This window comes from Somniosus microcephalus, chromosome 9, assembly GCF_052327205.1.
Source record: "Somniosus microcephalus isolate GS21.2 chromosome 9, FLI_Smic_1.0, whole genome shotgun sequence".
NCBI lineage: Eukaryota > Metazoa > Chordata > Chondrichthyes > Squaliformes > Somniosidae > Somniosus > Somniosus microcephalus.
The window spans coordinates 233120764-233138589 of record NC_140995.1 but is presented as its reverse complement, the minus strand read 5'-3'; the positions used below and the strand labels follow the sequence as shown (position 1 = coordinate 233138589).

At 50.1% G+C, this 17826-nt stretch overlaps 1 protein-coding gene across 1 annotated transcript in view; it reads right to left on the bottom strand.

Moving 5' to 3' along the window:
- Nucleotides 1-521: 521 nt before the first annotated feature.
- susd4 (sushi domain containing 4) overlaps nt 522-17826 on the bottom strand; it is a 79250-nt gene continuing 61945 nt past the window's right edge. The window contains exons 7-8 of the mRNA XM_085998242.1: nt 8833-9221; nt 522-1940 (exon numbers count right to left, since the gene is read on the bottom strand). Coding sequence (XP_085854368.1) covers nt 1912-1940; nt 8833-9221 — 418 coding nt within the window. The 3' untranslated portion in view covers nt 522-1911. The remainder of the gene's footprint in view (nt 1941-8832; nt 9222-17826) is intronic.

The following is a 17826-nucleotide window of genomic DNA, read 5'->3' as shown; positions in this document are numbered from 1 at the left end:
TCCAAAGATCCGTATCACAAGAATGAGTGCTGCAAAATGGCAGCCTTTTATAGTGCAGGTGAAGTGCCCTTTAATTTGCGCTCCCCGCGGCCCGCATCGGCTGAGCACCGTTCCACTCAACAGTCGCGAGGGCCGCCAGGCGCACAATGGGCCGGCGCGACTGAAGTTCCGGTTGGGGGCGCACAAAGGGCGTTGCACGAGGAAATGACGTCATGATCTGCGCGCGCAGCTGAGCGCGCGCAAAGACTTTGCGCCGGCGCAAAATGTCTACTGAAGTTGGGGCGAGGCGCAGATCGCGCTGCGCCCGGGCGCTAAGCGCCTAGCGCTCGACATCTACTCCTCCTAAGGCACTAACGGCTGGCGCAACCAACTGAATTTCTAGCCCTGTGAATCTTTGCATTTGGCACACAGCAATCCTTTTGGCCTCCGAGTGGGACTGCCAACCCGTATCAGCTGTGGGTCCTGGACAGAAGCGATTTATAAGGAAGAACTCACAACCTAGTTCCAGTATATTTCTTACTCCTTTTATTATTATATAATAGAAATATATTACATTCATTCTCTTTCAAATCTTTATGCTGCTGGTGCAATCGCAGCAAAATGTACTGAATGCATGTGTGTGTGTGTGGAGTTAGTCTCGTTGTTTCTGGCTCCACTGTAATGCTGTCCAGCAGTTTTATCGCTATCAAAATTCTTTAACGCAAAAGACACTGCTCATCGAATGACCTTCAGTATCGAATGTAATGTGGGTTTAAAGGAGCTGTACGCCTCAAACACTCCAGCAAAGGTGTTTATCAGCTACAGGGAAGATGACTATCCTTAGCAACTGGAAGATGACTACTCTTAGCAACTGGGGGGTTGTCCGCCCTTAGCAACGGGGGGGGGGTGGAGTTGTCCGCCCTTAGCAACGGGGGGGGGGGATGACTGCCCTTAGCAACTGGGGGGATGTCTGCCCTTAGCAACTGGGGGATGTCTGCCCTTAGCAACTGGGGGGATGTCTGCCCTTAGCAACTGGGGGGATGTCTGCCCTTAGCAACTGAGGGGATGACTGCCCTTAGCAACTGGAGGGATGACTGCCCTTAGCAACTGGAGGGATGACTGCCCTTAGCAACTGGGGGATGTCTGCCCTTAGCAACTGAGGGGATGACTGCCCTTAGCAACTGGAGGGATGACTGCCCTTAGCAACTGGAGGGATGACTGCCCTTAGCAACTGGAGGGATGACTGCCCTTAGCAACTGAGGGGATGACTGCCCTTAGCAACTGGAGGGATGACTGCCCTTAGCAACTGGAGGGATAACTGCCCTTAGCAACTGAAGGGGGGGGTGACCCTCGGTAATCGGGGATGTTTACCCTCGGTAATCGGGCTTATTGTGGGTGATCTGCTCTCAGCTCTCCTGCCAAGGCCTATCATCAGGAGATCTGGGAGTGTAGCCGGGATAACTCTCTCCCATTTCCCTCTCTGCCAGCTTAAATGTCCATGGCCTCTGCTTGCGCCCCCTGCCCTCCGTCCCCACCACTCTCTCCTGCGATTTCAGTGCGGCTGAGGTGAGCTTAGTTTCTCCACCACCCATTTTTGCCACAGCATACTTGCTCCTTTTAAGATGTGGTGGCTTCATAATACTTCCACTTTGCTCATCTCCTTTTAAAATCTCCTACTCGCAAAAGGCAGAGTAAATAAAGGAGCCTGGGAGAGCAGCAAATCTCCGAGCTGTGACAGTCTGCAGATGGATGGCGATTAAAAAATAATTTCTCCGATATATAGAGAGTTCGATAATTCTTCTCACAGGCTCTTGGATACAGAACGATGTGAATTTATCATCCACAATGAATAAGTGGATCTGCCCTCTCGCCCTCGTGTGGTGCTCAAACGCAGGTTGGTCACCTGTAATCTGATGGCTGGTGTGGTGCAGACTAGGAGTCATTCTCCAGCAATGGGATTCCTGTGTGAGAGGAGCAGAGGCTGCGATTAAAGGGGAAACGACAAAGTAAATTACATCCAGTTACTTAGCGTGTACAGCACAGAAACAGGCCATTCAGCCCAACAGGTTCATGCTGGTGTTTTTGCTCCACTCGAGCCTCCTCCCACCACTCTTCATCTCACCCTATCAACACATCCTTCTATTCCATTCTCCTTTATGTGTTTATCGAGCTTCTCCTTAAATGCATCTGTGCTATTCGCCTCAACCACTCCTTGCAGTGTCAGCTGTGGCTCAGTGGGTAGCACTCTCACCTGTGAGTCAGAAGGTTGTGGATTCATAGTCCCACTCCAGAGACTTGAGCACAAAAATCTAGAATGACACTCAAGTGCAGTGCTGCGGGAGCGCTGCACTGTCAGAGATGCCATCTTTCGGAAGAGATATCTGTCCTCTCAGGTGGACATAAAAGATCCACATGGCACTACTTCGAAGAAGAGCAGGGGAATTCTCCTTGGTGTCCTGGCTAATATTTAGCCCTCAATCAATATCACTTAAAAAAAACCCAGATTATTTGCTCATTATCATATTGCTTTTTGTGGGATCTTGCTGTGCTCAAATTGGCTGCCACGTTTCCTACATTATAACATTGACAACACTTCAAAAAGTACTTCATTGGCTGTAAAGTGTTTTGGGACGTCCTGAGGTCGTGAAAGGCGCTATATAAATGCAAGTCTTTCTTTCTTTCATTTCCTTGTGGTAGAGAGCTCCACATTCTAACCACTCTCTAGATAAAGAAGTTTCTCCTGAATCATGAGTACCTTATATTTATGGCCCACAGTTATGGTCTCCCCCACAAGTGGAAACATCAACTTGTATGAGCTTCTGCTCCTGAGGTAGAGCTTTGTGCGATGGGAGGGCATGTCAGGCATTTGGGTGCGGGCGTCGAATCCTGCACATTGACCTCTCCACCCGTCATGAAGCCCTGCGTCAGGACCACAAGCACGTGACATTTACCCCCCTATACAACCTATATTATAGATCTGTCTATTTACATGCCATGGCTCAGTGGTAGCACTCTCGCCTCTGAGTGACAAGGTCGAGGGTTCAACCCCACTCCACAGATTTGAGCATGTAATCCAGGCTGACACTCCAGTGCTGTTCTGAGGGAGTGCTGCATGGTCAGAGGAGCCGTCTTTCGAATGAGACGTTAAACTGAGTCCCCGTCTCCCCTCTCAGCTTGACATAAAAGATCCCATGACACTATTCGAAGTAGAGCAGGGAAATTTTCCCCAGTTCTTGGCCATTATTTGTCCCTCAACCAACACATAAAACAAATTATCTGGTCATTTATTCATTGCTGTTTGTGGGACCTTGCTGTGTGCAAATTGGCTGCCTCATTTCCTACATTACAACAGTGACTGTACAGCAAAAGTGCTTTATTGGCTGTAAAGTGCTTTGGGACGTCCTGAGGTTGTGAAAGATGCTATAGAAATACAAGGTCTTTCTTCCTTACATGCTAATGCATGACATTTACCCCTATATATCACATTGTATATCTATCTGTAAACTCAGCTGGACCAGTCACACAAATGCCATCGCTACAAGAGCAGGTCAGAGGCCAGGTATTCTGCGGTGAGTGTCTCACCTCCTGACTCCCCAAAGCCTTTCCACCATCTACAAGGCACAAGTAAGGAGTGTGATGGAATACTCTCCACTTGCCTGGATGAGTGCAGCTCCAACAACACTCAAGAAGCTCGACACCATCCAGGACAAACCAACCCGCTTGACTGGCACCCCATCCACCACCTTAAACATTCACTCCCTCCACCACCGGCGTACCGTGGCTGCAGTGTGTACCATCTACACGATGCAATACATCAACTCGCCAAGACTTCTTCGACAGCACCTCCCAAACCTGCGACCTCTACTACCTAGAAGGACAAGGGCAGCAGGCGCATTGGAACACCACCACCTCCAAGTTCCCCTCCAAGTCACACACCATCCTGACTTGGAAATATATCACCGTTCCTTCATCATTGTTGTGCCAAAATCCTGGAATTCACTCCCTAACAGCACTGTGGGAGTACCTTCACCACATGGACTGCACCACCACCTTCTCAAGAGCAATAAATGCTGGCCTTGCCAGCGATGCCCACATCCTGAGAATGAATAAAAAAACTCTAAGACAAACTTGGCATTGATGCTGAAATTTAGATAACATTAACAGCCTATTTTACTGCTCCTCCCTGTGACAAGCAGAAGCGGTCCCAGCCACAGAAATGCACATTCCCGACTGATAAAAGATCTCTTTTTAGTTAAGTGTTATGTGGTGAAACCGCCATTATCCACACTCCAATTACCCGCTTTCCCAATGAGCCACTGGAATCTTCGCAGGACGAGGCCTTGCAGGAGGTGTCACCTCATTGCACAGTGGCTGACACCAAACCGTTTCTCTCACAGTAAACCACTCTCCCTGTGGTGGTGGTGGTGGTGGTGGTGGTTGCGATCAGGCGATGAGGAAGTGGCGGTCAGGGGGTGAGGGAGTGGTGGTCAGGGGGTGGTGACTGGTGGTTGGGGGGAGGGGAGTGTTGGGACTGGTGGGTGTCGGCTATCTGCTTATAATGGGCGGTGCCCCAGGAGAGACTTGCACCGTGTTGGTATTGCACCCAGTCCTGGGTCCACAGTACCTGTTGTACCACATGTGTGAGACCAAATTCTGAGGACTCTCAATGAACCAGCAATCGGGGAAAGGGTGCAGTCTCCACCAATCTTATACTGGGACTTGACTCCTGATTCAACAGGACCTCATTGTCAAATAAAAGGACATTAAAACAGCTTGTTTACACACACACATACATACACACACATATACAGGTTCACCCACACCCACAGGTGCATACACACAACTATTTTATTCCCCTCCCAGCAGCAGGTGGTAGAGAGCCATTTCCTACATTACAACAGTGACTGCATTTTAAAAGTACTCCATTGGCTGTGAAGCACATTGTGGTGTCCTGAGGTCATGAAATTATGCTGTATAAATGCAAGCTCTTAAGAACATAAGCAATAGGAGCAGGAGTAGGCCATACAGCCCCTCGCGCCTGCTCCGCCATTCAATAAGATCTTCGGCCTCAACTCCACTTTTCTGCCTGATCCCCATATCCCTTGAATCCCTGCAAATCCAAAAGTCTATCTATCTCAGCCTTGAATATACTCAATAACTGAACCAAAGTTCGATTTTTCTTCCATCAGCAAAGCCTTACAGCGAGGCTGCCCGGCTACCACGTTGTCCAGGGATGTTCAGGGAAGACGACAGAAGTGAAAGAAAACAACAAGACTGGTCCACTCACCTGCAGTACATTTTATTAGCGATCCTCTCATCCGCAATCCAGGCTTCAGCATTGAGGAGGGGGGGGAGGGGATGGTTTGAGCTCAGTACCAACACCAGCATCAGTACTCAAAGAACAGGAGGCAACGACAGCGCAGGACAAAGTACGAGACCACTGCCAGCAGCACACAAGGACCAGCATCACCTGACCCCACCTGGTCGAATAGCCTTCCCTAACAAGAATTCAGAAAGGAGGAAACCCAAAAGGGAAGGGGGGAAAGAGAGAAAAATGTAGGTATCAAAAGAAAAAATAACATGCCGAGAGGGAGAGAGAAAGAGAGCGAGAGAGAGAGAAAACAAGGAACACATAACACAAGAAAGGAATGACAGAGGAAGGAGATGAATCCTGGGAATGGGCCCTCATGGGGAACCTGTGGAGGAGTCGAAAAATTCAAAAATAGATCACAGAAAGCATAGAATAGCCCTCCACCAGAGACAGCAGGAAACAGTCTACCCACCTGAGAGGGCCGACTGGGAGGCTCCACCCGGGCTGGGGGGAAGTGAAGAGGTTTTGTTGAGAAAAAAAAAAGTTTTCTTTCCCAGGCGACTGAAAACCTCTCCTGTTAATCGTTCTCTCTCTGTTCCCTAATCCAGGCTTTGTCACAGGGAAGTATCGAGCCCACTCAGACAGAGGTCGAGCTGCTAGAAAGAGGATCCAGTGTGTAGGTGTCCCCCCTCCCTCCTTCTCCATGTCTTGCCTTCCTCCTCCTCATCCCCGGAAGTGCCTAAGGTCAAAAGCTGCCACCTGGAGCCTCTGGTGAAGCTTTGGCCCACCTGGCAATGCTGGGTTAAAGCTTTGGGTCAAAGGTCAACAACCAAGCAGAAGGAAGTGCAGAGGAGATTTACCAGATTGTACCAGAGATGATGGACTTCAATTATGTGGAGAGACTGGAGAAGCTGGGGTTGTTCTTCTTAGAGCAGAGAAGGCTAAAGGGAGATTTAATAGAGGTGTTCAAAATCATGAAGGGTTTTGATAGAGTAAATAAGGTAGAAACTGCAGGAGGGCTGGTAACCAAAGGACACAGATTTAAGATAATTGGCAAAAAATACCAGGGGGAAAATGAAGAGAATTTGTTTACTCTGTGAGTTGTTGTGATCTGGAATGCTCTGCCTGAAAGGGTGGTAAAAGCAGATTCAACAGTAAGTTTCAAAAGAGAATTGGATAAATACTTGAAAAGGAGAAATTTGCAGGGCCATGGGGAGAGATCAGGGGAGTGGGACTAATTGGATAGCTCCTTCAAAGAGCTGGCACAGGCACGATGGGCTGAATGGCCTCCTTCAGTGCTGTACGATTCTATGAACAGATGTTCGAAAGGATTCCCCAAGCTTGGCTGTCAACGTCAACAGTGTCTGACCTGTAGTATCTCCCAATCCCACCCCCCCACCTCCCAGTCTATTCTCTTCAACATCCAGGATAGCGACTCAACCTGACTTGCTCAGAGTTAGAAAAAAAATTAATCTGCATCAGAAGGGTCTTGAATGAAGGAAAGTATACAGCCCATTGCGTTGAGGTTGGAGAACCAAGAACCAATGACTATGGGACGGATCTCCACAGCCGCCACCCTGATGTGGGACGAGGGATGAGGGGAACTGACATAATTTCACACCCAACCAAAATCACTCGGGTCCAACTTTCTCTTCACTGAGGTGTTGAAGCAGCAGAGTGGAGAGATGGGTAGACAAGTGGGGTGAAGGGGATTTAGCTTGGTGGGGTGGTGGGGGAAGGAGAGGGGGCCACAAATAGTAAAAAGACAGTGGCTCTGTGTCAGGTGTTGCGCCTCCTTATGTTACAGTGGGTAGAGCCTCTGCTTCTTCTGCGATGCCACTGCCTCCTGTCTTCAGAGTGCTGCTGCCCCCTCCCACCCATGGGGAAGCTTGGATTTGGGGAGAGGGAGAATGATTAAAAAGAAAAAGAGATCATCATCACACAAGGCACACCGCGTGGCACATAAGAACATAAGAAATAGGAGCAGGAATAGGCCACTTGGCCCCTCGAGCCTGCTCCGCCATTCAATAAGACCATGGCTGATCCTGGGCTCAAAGCCACTTCCCCGCCCGCTCCCCATAACCCTTCACTCCCTTATCTTGCAAAAATCTGTCTATCTCCACCTTGGATGTATTTAATGACCCAGCCTCCACAGCTCTCTGAGGCAGAGAATTCCACAGATTTACGATCCTCTGAGAGAAGAAATTCCTCCTCATCTCAGTTCTAAAAGGGCGACCCTTTATTCTAAAACTGTGCCCCCGCGTTCTAGATTTCCCCATGAGGGGAAACATCCTCTCTGCATCCAACTTGTCGTGCCCCCTCAGTATCATATGTTTCAATAAGATCACCTCTCCTTCTTCTAAACTCCAATGAGTATAGGCCCAACCTGCTCAACCTTTCCTCATAAGTCAACCCCCTCATCTCTGGAATTAACCTAGTGAATCGTCTCTGAACTGCCTCTAATGCAAGTATATCCTTCCTTAAATAAGGAGACCAAAACTGTACGCAGTACTCCAGGTGTGGTCTCACCAATACCCTGTAGTCTATCTTTAGTCTGTTGTTTTTCGCTGGTAATATTCCACCCTAGTAACTGTAGGTGAATCTCCCTCCCTTAAAACTGTGCCTACTCTTGGCTGTAGTTGCTCGTGTGATACCTTCAGTCTTTGTTAAGAGAGTAAGGATACTTTCGGACACTATTATGGCTCCGATTTTAACTCCCTCTGCCTGGCGGAAACCAGAGGTTGGGGGGGGGGGCAGTTAAAATGGAGTGAGGGACTTCCCCACTCATTTCCCACAATGGAGATTTAATGCATTACAAAAAACCCAAATCACCCCGATGGGGATTTAACCTACTGGAATAAACCCCAATTACCCCAACAGAGGTTAAACTCACTGCAACACACCACAGTTACCCTAACAGACCCCAACCAGCTGTACAAACATAAACAAACAAAATCAATGCAACAAACCGCCAACCAACTACAAACCCCCCAACTCTACAAACCCCCAACAAACTCTACAAAACCCCAACAAACTCTACAAAACCCCAACAAACTCTACAAACCCCCATTATTTGAAACTCTGCTTCCCGTATTCTATACCACACCAAGTCCCGCTCAAATGAAGATTCTCATCCTTACATTTAAATCCCTCCATGGCCTCGTCTCTCACTATCTCTGTAACCTCCTCCTGACCTAAAACCCGTCTCAAACTCTCCGCTCTTCTAATGTCAATCACTTGTGCCTCTCCCCCTCCTTCGCCCCATCATTGATGGCCATGTTGTCAGTTGCCTAGGCCTCACCGAATTCTCCTCCGTTGGGAACCCCGTAACTTGCCCACATTTTCTCCAATGTCAACTTTCCAAGTCTTCCTAAGCTCTCAGCAAGCCCCAGCATCTCTTCCCATGATCCGCCACTCACCCCTCCTGCCCAGCCATTTGCCCTCTGCGGTTTGCCATTAAATACACAAAATTAAAAGCCCCGCTCGATTAACCTGGCGGTTCCTTTCATTCTGTGAGGGAGCGTCTGGTGCTGAACACTCACCGTCTGCGATGTTAATACTGGGCGACGTTGAAGCTGTTCTCTCTGTTTCTGGGCCGTCGTTGATTTCCTCCGTGATCGGGTGTGTTGCCGCGGTACTGAACGACATCGATGGTGACGAATCCTCTGCTTCCCCACCCCCCGAGCAGTCCAAGTGGCCAGGCCGGGCCGTGGGATTCGCTGCTACAACCAGGTCAGCTGCACGGCCAGGGTAGGCCGGAGGGTTCTGGTCATCCTGTTGTGTCGCCTCGTCCCCCTGTCCCGCAGGGGCCATGACCTCCGGTGCGGAGCCATTATTTGTGTAGTTGCACACAGCCTCTTCATAGGTGGGCAATACGACTGGCACTCCATCAACCACCACAAAATTCCGGCTACCTGAAGTGTCTTGATCGCTGCCGGAACACAATTCAACAAGAACGCTTGTTAGAGGAGGAGGTAAATGCGTGTGTTTTTACTTATATTGTCCATGCCTTTGTTACCTCTAGATTCGACTATTCCAATGCTCTCCTGGCCGGCTTCCCATCTTACACCCTCCATAAACTTGAGTTCATCCAGAACTCTGCTGCCCATGTCCTGACTCGTACCAAGTCCCTGTGCTCGCTGACCTATAATGGCTCCCGGTTAAGCAATGCCTCGATTTTAAAATTCTCATCCTTATGTTCAAATCCCTCCATGGCCTTGCCCCTTCCTATCTCTGTAACTTCCTCCAGCCCTACAACCCTCCTAGTTCTCTGCACTCGTCCAATTCTGGCCTCTTGAGCATCCCTGATTATAATCGCTCCACCACTGGCGGCCGCGCCTTCAGCTGCCAAGGCCCGAAGCTCTGGAATTCCCTCCCTAAACCTCTCCGCTTCTACCTCTCTTTCCTCCTTTAAGACGCTCCTTAAAACCTACCTGTTTGACCAAGCTTTTGGTCACCTGTCCTAATACTTCCTTATGTGGCTCGGTGTAAAATTTTGTTTGATAACGCTCCTGTAAATTGCCTTGGGGCGTTTTACTAAGTTAAAGGCACTATATAAATGCAAGTTATCGTTATATAATTTACTCCTCAAATCAATAGGGTTTGCCACATCGAATGCCAGATGTCACAGATTAATTAAGCATACAATAATTAAAAATATATTTAACAGCAGTACCTACAATAAGACCTTGCAGGTTTAGCCAGAGAACTCAAACATGTTACAACTGGGAGCTCGTATGCAGACTGCAGGCCATAGAATCCTAATAGGCCCCGATTTTAACTGCAGGAGGATTCCCCGCTCAGGCCTGAGTTAAAATTACAGTCGGGTCTCAATGATGTCATCAAGCCGCAACATGCATTTGTAAAGAAGGACCCTGTTGGCTACGGGTGTATGTCCTTGCTGCCTGCTCAGGTTAAAATTGCCGATGTCGCGATCATGGCGGCTTTCGGACAGGTAAGAGCCAGGGCGGTTTTACCTGCCCACTCGTCAGGTTTCTGCTGAGCGGGTAGGGTTAAAATCGCCCTCAAACACCCACTTTTTAGACCTTTTCCTTACCCCTTCTACGTACCAATCCATACCTTTCTGCATTACCTAATACAACTCCATATAAGGTGAATGTTAATGATCTGCTTCCCTTGTCCCTAATCAAAAGATAACTTTTAACGAGTTCTTTTTCCATAAACTGGTACAACTCCCCTACTGGGTTATCTTATCGATAGTTTGACTCTTGTTGCTATTCTACCAAGCGAAACTACTCATTATAAATCTGTACCATTCCATACCAATCTCCTGCTTCTGAATTTTGGATTGAAGAATTTTGTAGTCTCAGATGTTCCCTTCTGCAGAACTTGTTATTAATTAATTAAAGCATTGGAGTGTCTTTTAATTAGGTTTATTGTCTAAACTGACCATTGCTTTAAGGTTTTAATTCATCAGTGGTCACTGCATCTAAGTTGACTTCTAGTTCCTCATTGAACAGGCAAAAGCTGAAGGTTACGATTCCTATAATATAAAGAGAAATCAATCGCAGGATAACACTAGGAGACATTAGGTGAGCCTGATTACACATTGCTTAGAGAAATGGTTAACCGACATACTCTCCACACTTTTCGGTTACAGTCTTAGGGGGAAAGATTCGGTTGCTTTGGGGCGCCGGTAGCGCCCTGTGGCGCTGTGCCTCCAGCAATGACATCATCGCCCTGTGCGCAGCGCCCCGGCCGCAAACTTCGGTCGCGCCCCCTGACGTACCACTATGTCCGACAGGGTCAGGGGGGCGTACGTGCGGCCGGGGTGGCGAAATTTAAAGGGGAGGTGCTGGGCGGCCATTTTTTTTGCTGGCTGCCTGCCAGCACCTGCCCCCTCTGCCCTCTGAGTGCCGGGCTCTTTTGCCAGCACCCCGCTCCCTGGTGGCCCAACTGGGCCCCAGTTCACGTTGCGCAAGGCCCCTCCCCTTTAACCCAAAGGGGGTGCAACCCAATTTTTCCCCCTTAGTTTCTTGCAAGATTGGAAGTGCTGGTTTTCAGCGCATGTGCTTCGCATGCCTGAAATCGGCACTTGCGAGGTCCCTACGGGTACACCTCGTACACACCCATAGGGATCAGAAAATACGGGCCTATATGTTTCAATGAAATCACCTTTCATTCTTCTAAATTCTAGGGAATATAGGCCTAGTCTCCTCAATCTTCCGTCATAGAACAATCCGCCATCCCAGGAATCAGTCTGGAGAATGTACCTCCACTGTACCCGAACCATCTCCTCTTTAAAGGCAGCCCATTGTTCGATTACAGTTTTGCCTGCCAATCTTTGATTTCAATTTACCCAGGCTAGGTCTGTTCTCAACCCACTGAAATTTGCCTTCCTCCAATTAAGTATTTTTACTCTAGATTGTTCCCTGTCCTTTTCCATAGCTAATCTAAACCTTATGATAATATGATCACTATTCCCTAAATGTTCCTTGACTGAAATTTGCTCCACTTGACCCACTTCATTCCCAGCAATTCCTCCTTCCTCGTTGGACCGGAAACGTACTGAGCAAGAAAGTTCTCCTGAACACACCTGAGAAATTCGTTTTGAATACCTCTTAATGTCTCTTCTCTTTTGTTCTCTCCCAGCCTGGCCTCTTAATCTATTTCATTTCCTGTGCTTCTTTAGTCTTGACAAAGGGTTCACCCGAAACGTTGATTCTATTTTCTCTCCACGGATGTTGCCTGGCCTGCTGAGTTTTTCCAGCATTTTCTATTGTTATATTGAGAAATTCTTCCCCATCTCTGCCCTTTAACTATTATTATCCCAATCTATATTAGGGTAATTGAAGTCCTCCATTATTATTACTCTATAGTTCTTGCACCTCTCTAATTTCCCTGCAAATTTGCTCCCCCATATTTTTCCCACTAGTTGGTGGCCTATAGAATGCACCTAGTAGTGTAATGGCACCTCTATTGTTTCTTGACTCTAACCAAATAGATTCTGTCCTTGACCCCAGGACATCCTCTCTCTCCAGCACTGTAACATTCTCCTTAACCAATATTGCCACCCCACCTCCTTTCTTTCCTTCCCTATCTTTCCTGAATATCTTATATCCAGGAATATTCAAAACCCAATCCTGCCCTTTTTTGAGACAGGTCTCCGTTATCGCCACAACATCGTATTCCCATGTGGCTATTTGCGCCTGCAGCTCACCAACCTTATTTACTATGCATCGTGCATTTACACGCATGCACTGTAAACCTGTCTTAGTCCTTCTTGTATTCTCTCTTAGTCTGACCCTACCTAATATCTGTTTCTTACTCTAGTGCTATCTGACTCTTCCCATCCTTTGTGCACTTTGTTTCTCCTTTCTAATGCTACATCCTGGTGCCCATCCCCCTGCCAAATTCGTTTAAACTCTCCCCAACAGCATTAGCAACCAACCCCCGCCTCCCCCCCCCGCAATGACACTGGTTCTGGCTCTGTTCAGGTGCAACCTGTCCGGCCTGTAGAGGTCCCACCTCCCCAGAACAGGTCTCAATGTCCCAGGAATCTGAAGCCCTCCCTCCTGCACCATCTCTCCAGCCACACATTCATCTGCTCTATCCTCCTATTTCTATACTCACTCGCGGGTGGCACTGGGAGTAATCCAGAGATTACTACTTTTGAGGTCCTGCTTTTTAATCACTTTCCTAGCTCCCTAAAATCTGCCTGCAGGACCTCATCCCTCTTTCTACCCATGTCATTGGTACCTGTGATGAAATATATTCCATTCATCACTGCCTGTTTTCTGTGTCTTGTAACTGCCTGCTTTCTGTGTCTTTTCCCTTCCCCCAGTCCTCATGTATTATGTATTGGAATGAGCTGGAACTGGTTGTGTGCAGGGCTCCGCCCATACCTGGCTCCTTTGTAATCTAACTTCAGTCCGGCATCAGCCTCCTGAAGGTAGACATCTCTCTATTTTACGTGTTATGTTCTGAGTTAATAAAAGCCTTACTTTTGTTCTGCTAACTTCGAGTCTCGGAATAGTTGAGGCACATCAATTTTATTAACTCAATTTTCAACACTATGGATCAACTCCTGAAACCCGAACGTTTGGATTTGGATCAACATGCTCCGGACGCATCAGCACGCTTCGGACACTGGTTTGACTGTGTGGAATTCTTCCTGGACAATTCCGCAGCCGTCAAAGACGCTACGGACACTGCGAAGATGAGACTCGGAATGCTACGGAATTGGGTAAGCCACCGGGTTTACCCCCTCATCCAAGACGCCGATACGTACCTGGCCGCCTGCAACACCTTAAAGGCGCATTACCAGCAGCCTACGGATGAGGTGTATGCTAGGCATCTACTCGCTACTCGCGCACAGCGACCTGGGGAATCGGTGGAGGAGTTCCTAAGCATCCTGAAAAAGCTTGGCAAGGACTGTAAGTGCCGAGATGTAAAAGCCGCAGTGTACACCGACGAGCTTGTTCGCGATGCCTTTATCACAGGCCTCAGCTCCACTCACATCCGGCAAAGACTGCTGGAAAAAACGGGGTTGGACCTGAAACAGGCTGCGGACACCGCGCGGTCCCTGGAGATGGCCCAGAGAAACTCGGACGCCTACTCTTCAGCCTGCGCCGCCCACGCCGCCACGTGTGCGCCGAGGGCGCCGCCATCTTGGAAGGCATCTTCCCCGCCCGGCAGCCCGACACCGGTGGGGCCCAGCTCTCCCCCCAGAAGCCCTACGACAGCCGCGACGCGTCAAGGACCCAACTGCTACTTCTGCGGGCAGCCAAAGCACACCAGAAACCTGTGCCCGGCGAAAGGCACCACCTGCTTTAAGAGCGGTAAGAAGGGGCACTTCGGGAAGGTGTGCAGAGGGAACCCCGCCGGAAAACCAACCGCCGGAAAACCCGCCACCGCCGCGTGTGCGCCGTGGGAGCGGCCATCTTGGACGCCATCTTGCCCGACCTCGTGGGGTCCGCCATCTTATGAGCAGACAGCGTGGACGCCATCTTGTCTCGATCAGGGCCCTACAGTGGCATCGGTCACAGTGGACCAGACCAGGCCGCATCCGCTATCCAAATCAATGGTGGACATCGAGGTAAACGGGTGCCGGGTTAAATGCTTAATTGACAGTGGAAGCACGGAGAGTTTTATCCACACTGAACTGGCACAACAACTCTCCCTAAAGGTGGTCCCTGCTCAGGGTACCATCTCTATGGCCGATAAAACCCAGACATCGACCATTCTGGGTTACTGCACGGTACAATTGTGCGTTAACGGAACTGTGTATGATAATTTTAAAGTATTAATCATGAAGAATCTATGTGCGAGCGTGATCTTGGGTTTGGATTTCCAGTGCAACCACCAAAGCATCACACTCAAGTACGGTGGGTCCCAGCCGCCCCTCACAGTGTGCGGTCTGGCTACCCTGAAGGTAAAGCCGCCTTCGCTATTCGCGAACCTTACCCCTAACTGCCGGCCAATAGCGACCAAAAGCAGGAGGTACAGCTGGGAGGACAGGCGGTTTATCGCGACCGAGGTAGACAGGCTCCTGAAAGAGCGCATTATTGAACACAGCAACAGCCCGTGGCGCGCCCAAGTGGTAGTGGTAAGGGGTAGCGAGAAGAAACGGATGGTGATCGACTATAGTAAAACGATCAACAGGTACACCCTACTAGACGCCTACCCGCTACCCCGCATATCAGAAATGGTGAACCAAATCGCCCAATACCGGGTGTTCTCCACCATCGACCTCAAGTCAGCGTACCACCAGCTCCCTATCAGACCAGAGGACCGCCCGTACACCGCCTTCGAGGCGAACGGACGCCTCTACCAATTCCTCAGAGTCCCCTTTGGGGTGACGAACGGGGTCTCGGTCTTTCAGAGGGAGATGGATCGCATGGTCGATGACCACCACTTGCAGGCAACCTTCCCCTACCTCGACAACGTCACCATCTGCGGTCACAACCAGCAGGATCACGACTCGAACCTCGAGAGGTTCCTGAAAACCGCACAAAAACTCAACCTCACCTATAACGAGGACAAGTGCGTTTTCAACACCACGCGCCTCTGCATACTGGGCAGCGTGGTGGAGAATGGGGAAATCGGACCAGACCCCGACCGATTGCGCCCCCTACGGGAGCTGCCCCTGCCCAACACTCCCAAAGCCCTGAAAAGGTGCCTGGGGTTATTTTCTTACTATTCCCAATGGGTCCCCAACTACTCCGACAAAGCCCGCCCCCTCTTGAAAGCATCCTCTTTTCCGCTCTCTGCTGAGGCCCACGCCGCCTTCAAAAGCATTAAGCAGGATATTGAGCGGGCCACGCTACAGGCAGTGGACGAGAACACTCCATTTCAAGTGGAAAGTGATGCGTCCGACTTCGCCTTGGCGGCCACCCTCAACCAGGCGGGGCGGCCCGTAGCTTTCTTCTCGAGGACCCTCCAAGGCCCCGAGATCAGACACTCCTCCGTGGAAAAGGAGGCCCAAGCTATCGTGGAGGCAGTGCGCCACTGGCGCCACTACCTAGCCGGCAAACGCTTCACCCTACTTACCGACCAGCGATCGGTAGCATTTATGTTCAACAATAAACAGAGGGGGAAGATTAAAAATGATAAGATTCTTAGGTGGCGGATCGAGCTCTCCACTTTCGAGTACGACATCATTTACCGGCCAGGGGCCCTTAACGAATCCCCTGACGCCCTCTCATGAGGGATGTGTGCCAGCGCCACCGAGGATCGGCTACAGACCCTCCACAACGACCTCTGCCACCCAGGGGTCACGCGGCTGTTCCACTTCATAAAGTCCCGTAACTTACCCTACTCGATTGAGGAAGTTCGGTCTCTGACCAGGAACTGCCGCACTTGCGCTGAGTGCAAGCCTCGGTTCTACCGCCCAGATAGAGCCCACTTAATCAAAGCTACACGGCCCTTCGAGCGGCTCAGCTTAGATTTCAAGGGCCCCCTCCCGTCCGTCGACCGCAATGTTTACTTCCTGAACATTGTGGACGAATACTCCCGTTTCCCATTCGCCTTCCCCTGCCCAGACATGACCAGCGCCACGGTCATTAAATGCCTCAACAGCCTGTTCTGCCTGTTCGGTATGCCGAGCTATATCCACACGGATAGGGGGGCGTCCTTCATGAGTGAAGAGCTACGCCAGTACATGCTGTCCAAGGGGATCGCCACGAGCCGTACCACCAGCTACAACCCCCGGGGTAACGGCCAGGTGGAGCGAGAGAACGGGACAGTGTGGAAAGCAGTCACTCTAGCTCTAAGGACCAAGGGCCTCCCTATCTCCCGCTGGCAGGAAGTCCTCTCGGATGTGCTCCATTCGATACGGTCGCTATTGTGTATGGCCACTAATGCCACGCCTCATGAACGAATGTTTGTCTTTCCTCGGAAATCCACCTCAGGCATATCCATGCCGTCATGGCTCTCCACCCCAGGTCCGGTACTCGTGCGAAGGCATGTGAGGGGCCACAAGACGGACCCTCTCGTGGAGCCAGTACACCTACTCCACGCCAACCCCCAATACGCATATGTCCGGCACGCCGACGGAAGGGAGGACACCGTGTCCATAAAAGACGTCGCCCCAGCCGGCATCGACAACAACCACGGCAATAGCAGCGACGACGATCACAGCAACCCTTACCCACCCACTATTCTTTCATCACCCCCGGAAGAACATCGACCAACGGCACCCCCACCAACTACCCCTTCAACAACCCCGGCGGCACCCCCGGCAGAGACCCAGGAGGCTACCGGGGACACCCAGCCGACACCCGCGGCACCACAACAGCCACGTCGGTCGCAGAGGACTATCAAACCCCCGAACAGACTAAATCTATAGAAGGGGTGAATGTGATGAAATATATTCCATTCATCACTGCCTGTTTTCTGTGTCTTGTAACTGCCTGCTTTCTGTGTCTTTTCCCTTCCCCCAGTCCTCATGTATTATGTATTGGAATGAGCTGGAACTGGTTGTGTGCAGGGCTCCGCCCATACCTGGCTCCTTTGTAATCTAACTTCAGTCCGGCATCAGCCTCCTGAAGGTAGACATCTCTCTATTTTACGTGTTATGTTCTGAGTTAATAAAAGCCTTACTTTTGTTCTGCTAACTTCGAGTCTCGGAATAATTGAGGCACATCAGTACCGATATGGACAACGACCTCTGGCTATTCACCCTCCCCCCTCAGAATGTTCTGCAGCCACTCAGTGACATCTTTGACCCTGGCACCAGAGAGACAACATACCATCCTGAAATCACGTCCCCTAACTATGAATCCCCTACCACTATTGCCTTCCCAATCTTCCTCCTCCACCCCCCCTCCCCCCCCGTACAACTGAGCCAGCCGTGGTGCCGCGGACTTGACTCTGGCTGTACTTCCCAGAGGAACCACTGCCCTCACCCTACTGGTTGGAGGGCGAGATGCACTCAGGGGACTCCTGCACTACCTGCCTGGTCCTTTTTGTCTGTCTGACGGTCACCATTCCCTCTCTGCCTGCACACTCTTACGCTGCGGGGTGACCACCTCCTGAAATGTGCTATCCAGTGACGTCAGCTGCTGCTCAAGCTC